The sequence below is a fragment of the Amblyomma mixtum genome, chromosome 3 (assembly GCF_055824585.1).
Source record: "Amblyomma mixtum isolate Tamu chromosome 3, ASM5582458v1, whole genome shotgun sequence".
In the NCBI taxonomy this organism is placed as follows: Eukaryota; Metazoa; Arthropoda; class Arachnida; order Ixodida; family Ixodidae; genus Amblyomma; species Amblyomma mixtum.
Genome location: NC_143014.1, coordinates 212,122,187 through 212,137,054, shown reverse-complemented (window position 1 = coordinate 212,137,054; position 14,868 = coordinate 212,122,187). Strand labels below are relative to the sequence as shown.

The window sequence follows — 14,868 nt, the reverse complement described above, 5'->3', positions numbered from 1 at the left end:
GAAAAAAAAAAGTATTCACGTTGCCGATTTTACTGCTTCACTTGTAGCATTTCCGCATCATTTGGGCAGGATTTGATACCGCCTGTGCTGCGAAGGTTCCGCGCGATTGTTTCGCCCAGTTGCGCGCCTAATTGTAGGGCCTAATGGGGTCGTTCTCCAACCGAAAAAGTTTGGTTTGGTTTGGTTTATGGCGTTTAACGTCCCAAAGCGACTGAGGCTATGAGAGACGCCTTAGTGGAGGGCTCCGGAAATTTCGACCACCTGGGGTTCTTTAACGTGCACTGACATCGCACAGTACACGGGCCTCTAGAATTTCTCCTCCAAAGAAATTCTAGCCGCCGCAGCCGGGATCGAACCCGCGTCTTTTGGGTCAGCAGCAGGGCGTAGGGAGTGGGGGAAAGATAGATATAGAGGTCTGGTGGCAGATCTTCTTTAATTCAGGACCCCGTTGGCTTCCACCGTCGCTTTGCTGGTTTAGTTCGGTTGATGGGGTTTAACGTCCCAAAGCGACTCATGCTATGAGAGACGCCGTAGTGAAGGGCTCCGGAAATTTCGACCACCTGGGGTTCTTTAACGTGCACTGACATCGCACAGTACACTGGCCGCTAGAATTTCTCCTCCAAAGAAATTCTGCCGCCGCGGCCGGGATCGAACCCGCGTCTTTTGGGTCAGCAGCCGAGCACCATAACCACTGAGCCACCGCGGCGGCTCGTCGCTTTGCGACCATTGCTCTAGACTAGGGTCGTTAAAGGGCTCATTACGTAGCCCCAGGTAACGTGGTACATTGTGGCATAGCCCCACACCACACGCAGTCTTTCATCTGTCTAGTCGGGCCACATTTTATGATACATGACTCTGCTTTGATATGTGTCTGTTTACAATCGTTTGAGCGTATTGGCCTGCTGTCTATTGAGGTTGTCCGCCGGAGCCACGTACTGTCTACGCGCTTCAAACAAGGCCTCCAGTGCCTCCCTGCAAGTTTAAGGCGTGCTCAAGGGCAAACCCGCCCTCCAGTTCGTGAGCCCTCGGACAACGGTGCCTACCGTGACATTTCCCTCAACCGCAGTGTCGAGGACATAAATGATGGTGTGTTTAATGTTTTTGTTAGTTCCTTGTCTGTGTTGTTTTTGTTCGAAGAGTATATTCGGAGTTTCGCGGTGTTTAATGTATAAGTGGCTTCATTTTGATGCATTGCAATAAGTTTAAAACCTCATGGTGGTTGGACCGAGAAAAAGTTAACAAAATCCGCAAAATACGACCATTTTTCCTGCAGTAGGAAAAAGACTTAAGCCGCTTTCGAAGGGGCATTTAAAAGATTATAGATGCCTAATTTTAGTAGCGCGTTTGCTTTCAAATGATGTGTTAGACAAAATATACATGAATTACCACGCGATATTCGCTCACGTGGGCTAAATAATCTATAACTGAATTTATTGACGCTGTTGAGGTTTCATCAACCTCATGATAGTTGTGACGTGTAGTTGGTCTTTACGCGTCGTGAGGCATGAAAAAAAAAATGCCGGTATGACCGCCCAAAACACGCAAGCAAAAATTTTGCGTCTACAGCCCTTTAACAGACTCCTCGATTAAGACACGAGCAGTGACCGCCCGAGTTATTTCGAGCGCTGTCTTTTCTAGTTACGCAGCAACTAGCAACAAAGTATATGTTTACCAGCTTCCTTCTCTTTCTGCGCGCATATGCACATACCCATGAAATAATTCTGAGTTTCTCCTCTCTCACGGTACTCTCAACTCAGAGCACTTCTGTGCATGTGTCATTTCGCCAGTGCTCGAGTGTTATACGCTGAAGTGCACGGGCCAGCGATACGGGCCCTCGGCATTGTATTTTCTTTTTTCCCGGCGGGTGCCCGCTGGAAAGGAAATTACAACCTCGTCAAGCGACCGGCCGTTTTTCTTCGCTCCCTCGCTTCGCTTGCTGCGGCCAAAGGAACGAATAACGAATCATTTCTTGTCCTTGCGTGCCTAAGAGAAAGCAGCCGGCTCATTCGGCGCTTATTTATGAAGGCAGCCAAAAGTCGCTGTAAAAGATTAGAGGGCTTATGGAGCTGGACCATGTACAGCTTTCAGGGGCTGCCATGTGTGTCCGGAAACTGGCTGGCGCAGAATCGTCAGTCCGGTGCCGACCGTAGTTGCTGCGGGCCTGCGCTAGCTGCGGCTCTGGCCCCAGCGAGAACTCAGACTTTTCCATTTCCTGCTCGCGCGCCCCACTCTTTATCTTTCATTCACCTTTATTCTTTCTCACTTTCTTTGTACAGACTCCTCGGAGGACGATTTCGTGTGTATGCGTCGTAGGGACAGTATAACAGCCTCTTTTTCTTTTTTTCTGTACAAAACGGCGTTGTCCCTCCCAGTGTCTATCTTAGGCCGCAGCGGCAGCAAATATTTTTGCCGTAGCGTCTCCCCGTTCTGTCTCCTCCGGCTTGCGGCGTTCCATCGGGACCTCATGACAACGGAGATAAAGGCACCAACCAGCACGAACACAGAAAGAGTGCAGCGGCAAAAGCCGCGCGCCTGCGAAGACTGCTCTTATGAAAGGGTAACAAGGTTAGACCAAGTTGTAGATTATTCACAGGCGGGGACTCACCCAGCGGTGCTATTGATTTCAGGGCATTCCTTTTTGTTACATTTTGACGCACATTTTTGTACAAGCTAACAGCCGGACAACCGGAAGTAAATGAAAACATTGTGTCCTGGCAAGTAATACGCAGCCGCTGTGCAGTTTAAGCTTTGAATGAGTAATGACACGTTTGAAGGCTGTGCCATGCTGGTGTGATGAAGAATAAGAAAGACAGATACACAACTAACACAGATGAATACAAGTCGGGCCCCCGGCAGGTGCCAATTTTGGGACTACGAGACATGTCATTTATCAGTGCGCACGTCGTTTGGCAAACAAGAGGCTTAAGCTCGCACATCACAATGCATACTATATTTTAAGGTCAACTCTTCTTGTTTTCTTCTGACGCTTGCAGTCGTATATAATTGTATTTACACCATACCATAATTGTATATTTACAACCTTCTCCCCGTCCCCTAACTTATAGTTATTCACACCCATAACTTCTTTTCCGATGGCCTATATTTTTATCATACAAATTACAGCAGTGACCGCTTTAATGACGAGAACGCAATTTTTGCCAGCTCGAATACTTCCCGTACAGACAGCAGACAACACGAACAGAAATATATTATGTTTCTTTTTTCCTTCTAAAGGGCATTATGTTTGAGTGTGATGGAATATTATAATTTAAGCGATTTAAACAAATTCTAAACGAACATTAAATTCTAGCTTTCTATTTATGTGTACTCTTTTTAACGAGAAACTTTGGGAAGTGCCACACCAGTGATTAATCTCGGTGTCATAGCTCTTCCTAGGCATCGCGCTAGTGACGAGTTGGTAGTTAGTTTAATGCTATAAGCCGCAACCCTTGCTGAGCCCTCAAAACGCAGAAAGAGCTCCCAGCTCAGGCTTCTATTGAAATTAAAAGCATCCAGGTCTTCCAAAGAAGTCTTACACCTGCAGTCAGCCTGCTTAGATTGTTTTCCAGTAAACTTTGAAGACTTTAAAAGCCAAACAAAATTTGCTGGCAGGCGTAAGAGTATACATATCTTCATTTGCAGTACCACAGTCTATGTGATACAATGGGATATTCGGGACGAATATTTTCCTTCACCGAAGAGTAACTGAAACGTCGGTTTTTAGTACTTTTAGCGTTACCAGGAGTCCGTTCTGGCTCCCTCTGCTTTTTCGCTATTTTTGTGGACGTCTCAAATTGAACTGCATCTGATAAGGTTTGTCAAATACAACTCTGCTTCCCGTACTCACATTATAAACAATGTAGGCTCCACACAACATAAAAATCACATGTTAAATTTGCAGGCGCGTTATCAAAAGATACACTCTGGGTATGTTAGGAAGCGAGTATATATTAGCTTAACTGCGAAGCATGGCAAAATTTATTTTAGATGTCTTTTGGTGAATATAATGCTCAGAAAGAATGCAACTTAAAAAAAAAAACCAGGCGATGTGATTTTTTCCGAAAATGAAGCGTAGGCTAGGCGAAAATATTCCGGTGGTAGCAAGGTGGTCAAAACATAACCATTTTACGGATAAAATTTTAAACCAAATCAAGCGAACGAAAGTTTCAGGCTACATATCGGGCAGTATTAGAGGCTAATATTAAAATATGCTTGCCCTGTGTAGGACCTACTTCATTGTGAGCATGTTGAAGATGTTGAGATTATTATACAATCTGTTGCTGCTAGATTTATCACGATGTAATTTGATATTCCTCATTACATATAGTATGAAGAAATAGCTTTTGTTGAGAAGAGCAACTTGCTCTTAGTCAGCGCCTGTGTACGTCCTTCCTTGTTTCTTGTGTCCCGTCCTTTGCGCTGCTCCACCACGAAGCTTTTGTTGGCCTTCTGCAAAAAGCAGAGAAAAATCACCAAAAACATGTTTGCCATAAACTTCACAGACCCAGTAATTCTTACCAAGCTAAAATTAGTACGTTCTGTAAGTGTTTGAAACCACTAACTACGTGTATTCTCAATTTGATTAGAAAAGCCTGGTCTACCATGCTACCGCGGGACTCATTTATTGAGAAACTCTTTGCTTTCTGCGGACCACATGGGAATAAAACCTGCTTTCCGGAGATATGATTTGTCGGAAAAGTGTGTAGTTGATTTTTAAACCTTTCTTTTATCTTCGCTTTGATGCCATTGGGCCACAGCTGCTCTTCAAAAAATAACCAAAACGCATTAATTACTTTTTCTCCTCTTATTAACATGGCTGTATACACAAACGCCTCAAGTATGTTAAAGCAGGACGCGAATGTTCGCAAATTATCGCGCGCTCAAACTAAGGGCTGTCACTTCATTCAGCAGAAACAACGAACTCGCCGACGTCGCGCACAGTGAAGAAAAGCAGGTGTTTCGAGTGGGAAAAGTTTTCAACAAAGCGGTTGCAGATGCAGTTCCAGGGCGAGATTAATGGCAGAAGTTCGCTGCCGCATCCCGGACGCGAGCGCGGAGGAGCGGGAGGAGGGGTGCGTTGAACAGAGTTTGCGTCGGCGGCGACTACGTCACGAGCGGCGGCGCACCGTGCGGGGCGCGGGCTCCGCAATCGACCCCGCGGCCCCACACGCGGCTGTGCCTCCGCCACGTCCGGGCGCGCGCGCACGCTCTCGCACCGGCTGGGCCCGCGAGCAGCATGGACCCCGCCAACCAGAGCCTGGCCAACGGCAGCCTGCCGGCGGCGCCGCTCAACGCTTCCTCCGACGACGATGAACTGTACCAGGTGCCCGTTGAGATCATCGTGCTCCTCTCCTTCTGCTACGGAATCATCTCGCTCGTGGCCGTCGCCGGCAACTCTATGGTGCTCTGGATCGTGGCCACGTCGCGGCGCATGCAGACCGTGACCAACTTTTTCATCGCCAACCTGGCCGTGGCCGACATCATCATCGGTCTCTTCTCCATCCCGTTCCAGTTCCAGGCCGCACTTCTCCAGCGCTGGGTGCTGCCCGAGTTCATGTGCGCCTTCTGCCCCTTCGTCCAAGTGCTCTCGGTCAACGTGTCCATCTTCACACTGACGGCCATCGCGCTGGACCGCTATCGCGCCGTGACGGCACCGCTGCGGGCCCGATGCTGCTCCAAGTTCAACGCCAAGGTGCTCATCGGCGTCGTGTGGGCCGTGTCCACGGCGGCCGCGCTGCCCTACGCGCTGGCTCTGCGCGTCATCCTCGTCTACGACTCCGTGTCCGGAGAGGTGTCGCGGCCCTTCTGCATCAACGTCGTGCTGCCGCCTTTCGCCTGGAAGGTGTACAACCACGTGCTCGTCGGCCTGCAGTACTTTCTGCCCCTGTGCGTCATCTGCTACACGTACGGACGCATCGGCGGCGCGGTGCGCAACTCGCGCACGCCGGGCAACGCCGAGACCGTGCGCGACACGAACATCATCCGCAACAAGCGCAAGGTGAGCTAGGCTTTCAGTTCCCTCGCTCCTGGACTGGTCTTGTAACGTGCCACTTGCCCTGTCTTTTTTGTGTTTTTTTTTGTCTCTGGAATCAGCGATGACAAGTGACACTTTCTTAAGGACACGCTTCCTTTCTAGTAGTTTATTTCTTTCGCAAAGTGCATTCGGGAAAAAGCAATCTTTACACCGACTGGAACAGAAAAAGTTTAGTACAAAGTACTTCAGTGGAGGCGGGAAAGTTATTAGATACCATTAATGCAACTTACGCGCACTTGCACCTGTCTTTGCAAGGACGACGGTATGGTACGTGGCAGCATATGTGCCGAAAGGCAAGCAGTCCGGCTTCGGAGAACCACACGGGTCCTTTCGCCAAGCACCTGCAAGCTGTTTTCATGCAGAGCGGTGCGATAAATATATGGAAGCGTTCATGCAGCGCAAGAACGCTTCCATGTCTCTGCACCCTGCATGCATGCCTCACTTTCTTCCTCGGCGAGTAACTTTAGCCTGAACAAAAAGTTGGACAAAGTTTTATTACTACTTCAGGGTTTTTTCGCCTTCTTGTTTCTCACAGGAACACGAAAAAAAAACCCATACAGCAGATGTACTTTAAGTTACTTTAACGCAAGTTTGGAGTGGAGTGCATTTACTTTTCGCTCTTACAAACTGCCCCCTTGAACTGTCTAGTCGCTTCGCTCTTCGAATTGTTCTGCAGCACACAAAGAAGAAAGAGGTTGTAAAACCTATCGCATTAACGTGGAACAACTTGAACCGCGTCGAAGAAACAGGGAAAGCAAGAGCACAGTACGTGAAAGGGAGAGCCTGTTGCTTTCCGTTTTGCGGGTGCGAACCCGCAGCGCGCTGGGCTTTTATCTGCGCTCGCTCGCCCGCCGTGCGAACCCGAAAACCGCACAACGCTGTAGCGTTCTTCTTCCCCTTAGCAATCAAGCCAGCCCGGCCTCTCGTCGCGGCCGTGCACTGGGGTGAAGCGGTCCGCTTGTAGCGCCGAACAAAAGCCAAAGAAATGGCTTAAAGAACGAAGGAAAGGAGAACAAAACCGAAAGTGAAAACTTCGGAAGCAGTGAAGACGTACAAAAGCTCGACATCTCGTTTAGCTGCGAAAGAAGTGTTCATTTCATTATCCGGTGTTTTTGTTTATTTATTTAATTGAACAGATACGAACGTTTGCCCGCTGCGGTTCAGCAGGTACTAACTATAAACCACTCGGTTATTTCTTGCGTCGTTCATCTTGCGCTCAGAACGTGTCCTTTGCGAATACACGTAATTAAAAAGTTTGTCTCAGGTGTCGACGTAGAAAGTTTGGGAGCTGTATGAGGCGCGTTACAGATGTTGTGCAAGTATGTCATGCTTCTAATTTGCACAGCTGGTTAAGGTGTGTGCAGGCGGGGGCAAAAGTTGTTAAAACGATTGAGCCGATATGAGCAAACGAAGCCGGTAGCTCTATTATTAGCCGCCGGATCGAGACCGCACTTGTGGAGGTGAAAGTCAAACTCACGTTCTTTAATTTGTGGCAGTGAAATGATGTAATCGCCCCCCCCCCCCCACCCCAAAAAAAAAAAAAAAAGAAATGTCACCAATGGGCCTAAATCGCTTTTTAAGCGTCCTGGAGACTTTTGCGAGCGTTCCACTTGCGCTTACTTTCGGTAATCCGAAAGAATCTCCGTCGCCTGGAAAGGGATAGCAAAATACCCGGTATGCTATTGTGCATACGCTCTGATAAGTTTGATACCAAGATGTTCAAGCCTTCTTTTTTTCTTCGTGTGTGTGTGTGCTGAAAATTTTCATTCACTGAAGAAAAGATTTGCGTTTCCGCTTCCCTCCTTCATTAGCTAGTATTTGCTGCAGAACATATAGAAACGGAGAATTTTTTTTTAAACCGTAACGAATGTCTTGAAGAGGACTTCTTTGTACCCTGCGATGAATCCATTTTTACTGCGTGTGTTTGTTTGAAAATCAGTCGACACTAGAGGGACCAGTACGTGCCGCGATATGTTGGGTAATTAACGAATATTGGTTAATTATTTTTTGAACTACGATCATTGAGGTGAATTTCGCCGTGGCTGTTCAGAACTGAATCGTCACTACAGGAGAACGCAAATGATAAAATTGTAAAGAAACCACCCGTTCTCGCGGTATTTGACGAAAATATCTTCCTACTTCTTGAGCCCTGATTCCTAAACTGGGCGCACCAAGCCCTGCAAGCGTTGCCTGCGTGATTCGTGTAAAAGTTACTCTTTCCTGACGGGGAAACCTTAAGTGCCGTCGTCCTGACTCTCCATGAGTGACTCACTTGCGCTGACCTACACAGTTAGCTCGTCTGTACTACACCTAACCATCTACTGCTCTCAGAGCCCTGAAAGCGACTGCTTGTGTCTGGCGGATCCGCTTCGCGAGGCAGGGTACGGGCACCGGCGATGACTGCGGCCGTCGGCTTGCTGAAACTAGAAATTTACTGACGACTCCCGAAGTGCAGCTCCGGATGAGATGCGGCGGCACTCTAAACAGGATAGCGTAGCGAATTGCTCATCTCTAGTGCCGCGGCGAGGTAGCGACGAATTCTCCTTAATGAAAGCGCAGTATTATTTATTTTATTCCCTTACTGATACTGAAACCCGTAGAATTCGTATTATAGGGTTAGAAATCAAAGCAAGCACAAAAAAACATGCAGTCAAAAGTATAAAACAAGATTACAGCGTCACCCGTAAAATGCAATCAGTTGAAAGCGATATGAAAACAACACAACAACAAAATAGTAACTTATGCAGTCAGGCAATATGTTGCTTGAATAACGCCTGTGACGGCTGTAAAACTTGATTCAATTAGCCAGGTAATCCTAACCGAAGACAGTACTCGGAGGAAATGAGTACCTAAAGTATTACGGACGCGCAAAAGAGTGAAAGTTAGTGGTCGCCTTTGTCTGGTTCCGTAAGGCGACGAAGGAAGTTAAGTCAGCGACCTGAGTTTTCTAGTGTCCTTTGATTAATTAGCGCGCCAGTTTAAGTCGGATACAAGTAGCATCTTTCTTTACGCGCGTAACGTCGACAGCGCTTTCGGCGCTCATCGTGAGCCCAGTTTTCGGAGTCGCATTGCAGAAGGGCGACGGATTGTTGACAAACATCTCGGGAACGGCTGGCTGTTTTTAAGTTGTCTCTATAGCATTTAGTCAACCATGACAGCACCCTTGAAATGTTTGTCTGTAACATATATATGATGTTTACATGTTCACTCCTATTAGCCCTCAGATGGCACCCATTTGTCGCAGCATATATGTTGGCTTTTTTTAGTTTATTCTCGCAAAAAAAAAATCGTCCGGTATGATCTGTCCTCATTAATGTTGGTGCGCATGCGCGCGCTGAACATCCGCACATTCAGCTATATGTCCTTACGTCCGGGCGCATCTCTGGCGTACAGAGCCGGCTAAGAGGAAAGAAAGCCACATCCCGTTTCAGTTTTCACTCGCAGCGTATGCGAGCAAGCGCTGCCAGCTGCGCGGCAAACTGCGCGCGCGCTGCTTGTCAGGACGTTGCCTACGCCGCCCTCCAACTCGGTAATTTATTGCAAGCTAACGCAAAGAACACGTTTAGTACATTTAACGCACAGTCACGCGTTCACGTCGGCCACGAGAGAGATAGAGAGAGAAGAGACTAGGGAACTCGTTTCACTAAGTTTCCACCTTTAACGCGAATGCGCCATAGGCTGGTGTGCGTCGTCACCGACTCTTTTATTCTTTTTTTATCCTCTCAAGAAATACCAGCCTCAAGCGAATAGACCGCGAAGGCAGAAAGAAGGCAGCAAAGAAGCAATGTGCTTCCGGCCCGAGCGCGGCAGTTTATGGGCGCGCAGTGCGCACCTGATTCGAGCGCGTTTCACTTCGCGCCTGGCGCACTTCCGCGCGCGAACTCCGGGGCCGTGTTGTCGCGCGCGCGGGCGCTTCGCCATCCGGGTCGGGGGAGGCGCTGCTCTAGGTCGCCCGCTCTGCCGTCGCGCGTGACAATGCCCCACCGCCCAATGCGCAGCCGGCGCTATCGCAGCTGGCGCGCTCTCGGGTTCCCGGCGCACTCTCGATCGGCAAATCAAACGTGTTCTGCCCGCGCTGCTTTCGCGTAGGCCCGCGACTCCATCACTGCTCTGTTTGTGGTGCTCTGTGCAAGACGGTTGCCTCTTTTGTATCTTTCTTTATTTTTTTGTTCCGCATTCTACTGTAACGCGCAGTTTCGGACGCCTCCACCTTTTTCTCTTTCGTAAGAGAATCCATCGCAGCTGTACAAAACGCGCCGAAGTAGTTGAGGCGTCAGGAGAGCCTTAAACGACATTGCGTGTATGAGAAAGTCAAGCGTGTGCTAGAGTAAGGCAGAGCCTTTCAACGCAAAAAAAAAAGAAAAGAAAAGCGGCGGAGAATCTTGACAGGAAAACAGTAATCTGCCACTGAAAGTTTGCGGTCCTGCATTGCTGACGACGTAGTTTTCGTTCGGAACCGCGCGTCAGCAGAAAAACAATGGGAGTCCACCATCTACATCGTGCGGGGAAAGATACTGTGTGGGTGTCTTCTGAGCGGCGAGGCTGCGAATAAGTAGTACTGTGGTTTTCAAAGTTGCAACCACCGAACAATAGGCTGGATGGCTGTCTGTATTTCGCTGGCCTTGTGTTAGTCCGATACATTCTGCTTGATGAATGGCGCGGGAGTAGGAATGCGTGATACGTATCGCATGTACGAGTGCTGACTTGTGAACAAGACTGCTCGAGACGGTCGGCAACATTTTTCGCGATGGTGAGAAGCGGTGGCGCTTGAGCTTTGGGGTTCTGAAGACAGGTCTGCGCGCGACGCATAATACGGCGCAATGCGAGAAATGGGTTAAGAGAGAAACTGCGCAAAAAGCGTGGCCTCATCACTGCATTTGCTACGAAGCCATTTTTCGCAGCTTTATAGCCGTGAAGTCAGAACGAGCAGCTGAAAACATGCTGTGTATAAATATGCTGTAGAATACTTCTTGCGCAAACTTGTTGAATACTTCTTTCCGAAACATGCCCAACATTTCTGCACAAAAACATTTTTCAACGGGAAAGAGTTTATGAACGCAATTGTTTCATATATTGCAAGATTTCACTATAATAATCAATATATCCGCAGTTCTCCCCTCGAGAAGCTTGCATTTTTTTGCTATCATCGTTTTCGCTATCGTCAAAAGCGTTCCCCATTGGTTTTCTGTGGCAGTCTTAGCTGCTGGTTGCGAGTGATGGAAATACTTAAATAAATATTTTCTGCACCTCTGAAGAATGAACCATTGCCTTCAATATTTCCATAACAGTACTTTACTTTACAATTTTCCAATATTAAAAATTTTTATCAAAGGATGTTGGACATGCGACACGCCGTTTTGGACAAAAATCTTGGCAATGCTCCGATCCGTGTTGCTTTTTTGACGCGCTGGGGCTTCAACATAAAAAAGCCCGACTGTGACTTGCATCTAGCCTACGGATAGAACCACGCGTTCGACTGCCCAATTAAAACACTAGAGGTGTCTATCCTTTCAGATTTTCTGCATAAAATTATGCAATCCTACGATGAACTGTAGGGGCACAATCACGGAGGCACAGCCCAAGTATTACGCTCGATATATGGCGCACTTGTGTTCGCCGAATTGCTTCCGATCAATCCTCGCTTCATATCCTTCAGTTCTCAAAACTAAGTTTCGGTTATTTATATAGAGGACAGGGTCAGCAGAGCTTTAAAGCGCTCTGCTGCGCAATACGCAGCCCGCGGGAGGAATTCGCCGTTGCTAACCGATCGAGGAGGGCTAGACAGAGCTTCTGAAAGAGCGTTGCGCAAGCCACATTGATCTTGACGTGCACGTGAAATGTTACTACATACGCCTTCCATATCAGGCGAAAGTTTGGAACAGCCAGGTTATTGTAATTCATTAAAGTTTAAAGCAATAAGCGATTAATTTCTTTTTGGCTCGCGGTGGTGTGTTTTTATTTCAGTCTTATGTGGGGAAGTTTTCTTGTCTTTGCAATAGCATCATAGTTTCGGTGTCAATTGTTACCACATAGGGGACTAGCTAATACACTGTTCCGGCTGCTAAATTTTTAGGCCTGTCTATTACAAGCAGCTTCAGACGGGACCGGCATATTGGCAATATTTGCGCTGCGGCATTTAGTAAGGCTTTTTCCTCCGCTAAAAATTAAAAGGCTCAACTTAAAGAGCAAAAGCTTGAAAGATTCCGCTATCTAATTCGATCGGGTTTTGAGTATGGTTCGAAAGTATGGGACTCTTACTGTACCAAAGACATTGCTGAACTAGAGACCATTGAGCGCATCTCTACCGAATTTATTCAATCTGATTTATTCAGTCACTGACATGCTGAGACAGCTCAACCTGGAAGCCCTTCATGAGCTACGTTTACATGAACTCGCCAAAAGTCGAGTTGAGTCAACTTTTTGAGAGAAAGTGAAATAACATCGAGGGTAGGACGAGTCGCACTTTTCCTTCTCAATAGTCGCTCTCTCTCTCTCGAATATTCATCTCGGTCCGCACTTTGTAGAGTTCATGTATACGTCGTTACGTACGCCGTCAAGTTTCCGGGTTGAAATTCTTTTGAATGCTCTATCACAGCAAATCTTGTTTGTTACGTGATGCTGAAATTTTTCCTGCAGCCCGTAAGTCAAGATTAAAGCACTCTAAAGAAATACTCCCATATTCCGCCAGGACCAAACTTTATCAAAAATACTACTTCTTTCTCACAACACACCAGTGGAACAGTTTACCTGCATTGACTGCCCAATCTTCAGAGAAAAAAACGCTTGATCAATTGATATAGCACTCGTTGTAACCCTATCCTGCTTCCGCAGCGCTGCTGCCTGCAACATCTGTAAATAAATAAAAAATTAAAAGGTTAATCTCTCTCCATAACACTAAACGCAAAAGTAAGCCTGTCACATCAGTTTCTCAATTCGCAGCTCAGCGCAGAAGTAACATTTCGCTCCCACAGTATGGTCATATGGTCCGTCGGACCCGCGCCCCTTATCGTATGCGGGAAGATTATTTTGTTAGACCTCGCCCCTCCCCCCCAACACAAACAAAAAAAACTACAGGCAGATTACATACGCAGTATAGAAGCATGACACTCCTTGCATAAGTCTTATTCTTACAGAACACGACCATAGTGCGCGTAGAGTAGGCTGGACACGAGTGAAGCGTTACGAGCAGGTTTTCTTATTCGCCGCTTCGAAAAACGGAATTCCCTGCTTGAGCCAGCCCTTCGAGTACGCAGTTTCAGTGATTGCTCGCCATAAGAAATCCGAGCGTAATTTAATTAATGTCGACGTCGGAATCACTGCGCTCTCTCTTCCCTTTAAGATGTCGTGTTCTCATACGCTACATCTGGAGTCCATATGGGACTTTTCTGCAACACTGTGGGCTGCCATCGATGATAACGCAATTACGAGCGCAGCATCTCTTTCTCTGTTGGAGCCATGAAAGCGGCGTAGGAAATAAAACGGGACACGCTCACCACGTGTAGAGGACTCTACTGGGAGCCGCGCAATGCGCCACGTTCCGCTTCACTGTGGAAAGAACCTCTCCTGCCATTCCGCGCACTCCCCCCAATTTTTTTCCTCGCGTTTTCGGCAAAAGCGCCTGCATTTCAACGCCCAACATAGACCGCGCCATTGTGAAAGAAGAGAGGGGAGCACGTTCGCGAGCGCATTGTCAAGGGTATTGAATTGGAAGTAATGAAAGTAGTCACATGAATGTCACTTTGTACATGAGTAGCACTGCACGTGTCCATGCGTGGGCTCCATGTGAAGAAGCTGTATGTTCCACAAATTTTAAATGCCGAGAGTAGAGAGAAAGTCCCCCCCCCCCCCCCCCCCCCCCTTTTTTTCGAAGGAGGCAAAGGATAGAAAACGAAAGCCTTTTGGGGCATGTTCAATGACTGGAACTCGGCGGAACACGTGTCTCGAGCTCATCAGCAGTTGCGAGTTGAAGCAGGTTTGTTTCGATAGGCTGGCTAACAAAGGAAGCGCCCATTAAGAATGAACATTTACTGCTTAACAACCGATATAGCTTGTCTTGCTTGCCTGCCACGGCGTCCTTTTCATCTCCGTGTGCGCACGCTAGGAACGAAAGATTAACGTTTAGTCCCTCTGTTTTGTTTGAGACAATAGATAAGAAAAAGGGAGTTAAATGATTAGGATTACCTGGTATGAACTTATGAACTCAGCAGACACTGAGGTTGACTGACCATACAGAGAGCAACGATCGAGAACTATGGAAAGAAAGAGAGACGCCCGAGAAAACACATCGCAGGGGCCTTATTCCAGTTATCGTCGTTTCGTCTTCGAGGATCCGCCTCTTTCCTCGCATGTCGCTGGAGCGGTTTAACGGCAGTCCCGGTGTGCAGCCCGTGCTCGGCTGTTCTTTGCTTCAGCCATCATACTGGATCTATCATCTTTACTTTTTTCTCATATATTTTCCCGGCAGTGCGGTCGTGGACACGCTCTCTTGCTCTCTTGGACGACGCAACTGGCCTATGAGAGCGCTTTGTTTTTGATAGGGCAGCGTACGACGTTCTGATGCAACCGAGGACACGTGGAACGACGACGATAGGCCGAAAGAAACTCGGCAAAGTGGGCCCACAAGTGCTTTCACGGTCCCCGAGTTAAAGTGCGAATAAGAACAATAAAGTGGAATAGGGGGCGACGAAGGCACGCCGGATGCGAAAGAACGTGGCAGGAACAGAGGGGGCGCCACACACATGCGGCAGTCTCTGCGATGCGGTCGGCGCGGCGCTCAGCAGCCAACAGACTTTTACAAAAGACTATAAAGACGCGTGAGCGGCGTTTTTATAGCG

General features: G+C 47.8%; 1 protein-coding gene across 1 annotated transcript in view; it reads left to right on the top strand.

Moving 5' to 3' along the window:
• Nucleotides 1-5,160: 5,160 nt before the first annotated feature.
• LOC149353553 (tachykinin-like peptides receptor 99D) overlaps nt 5,161-14,868 on the top strand; it is a 154,688-nt gene continuing 144,980 nt past the window's right edge. Inside the window, exon 1 of the mRNA XM_089582647.1 lies at nt 5,161-5,998. Within this exon, the coding sequence (XP_089438773.1) occupies nt 5,237-5,998 (762 nt within the window). The 5' untranslated portion in view covers nt 5,161-5,236. The remainder of the gene's footprint in view (nt 5,999-14,868) is intronic.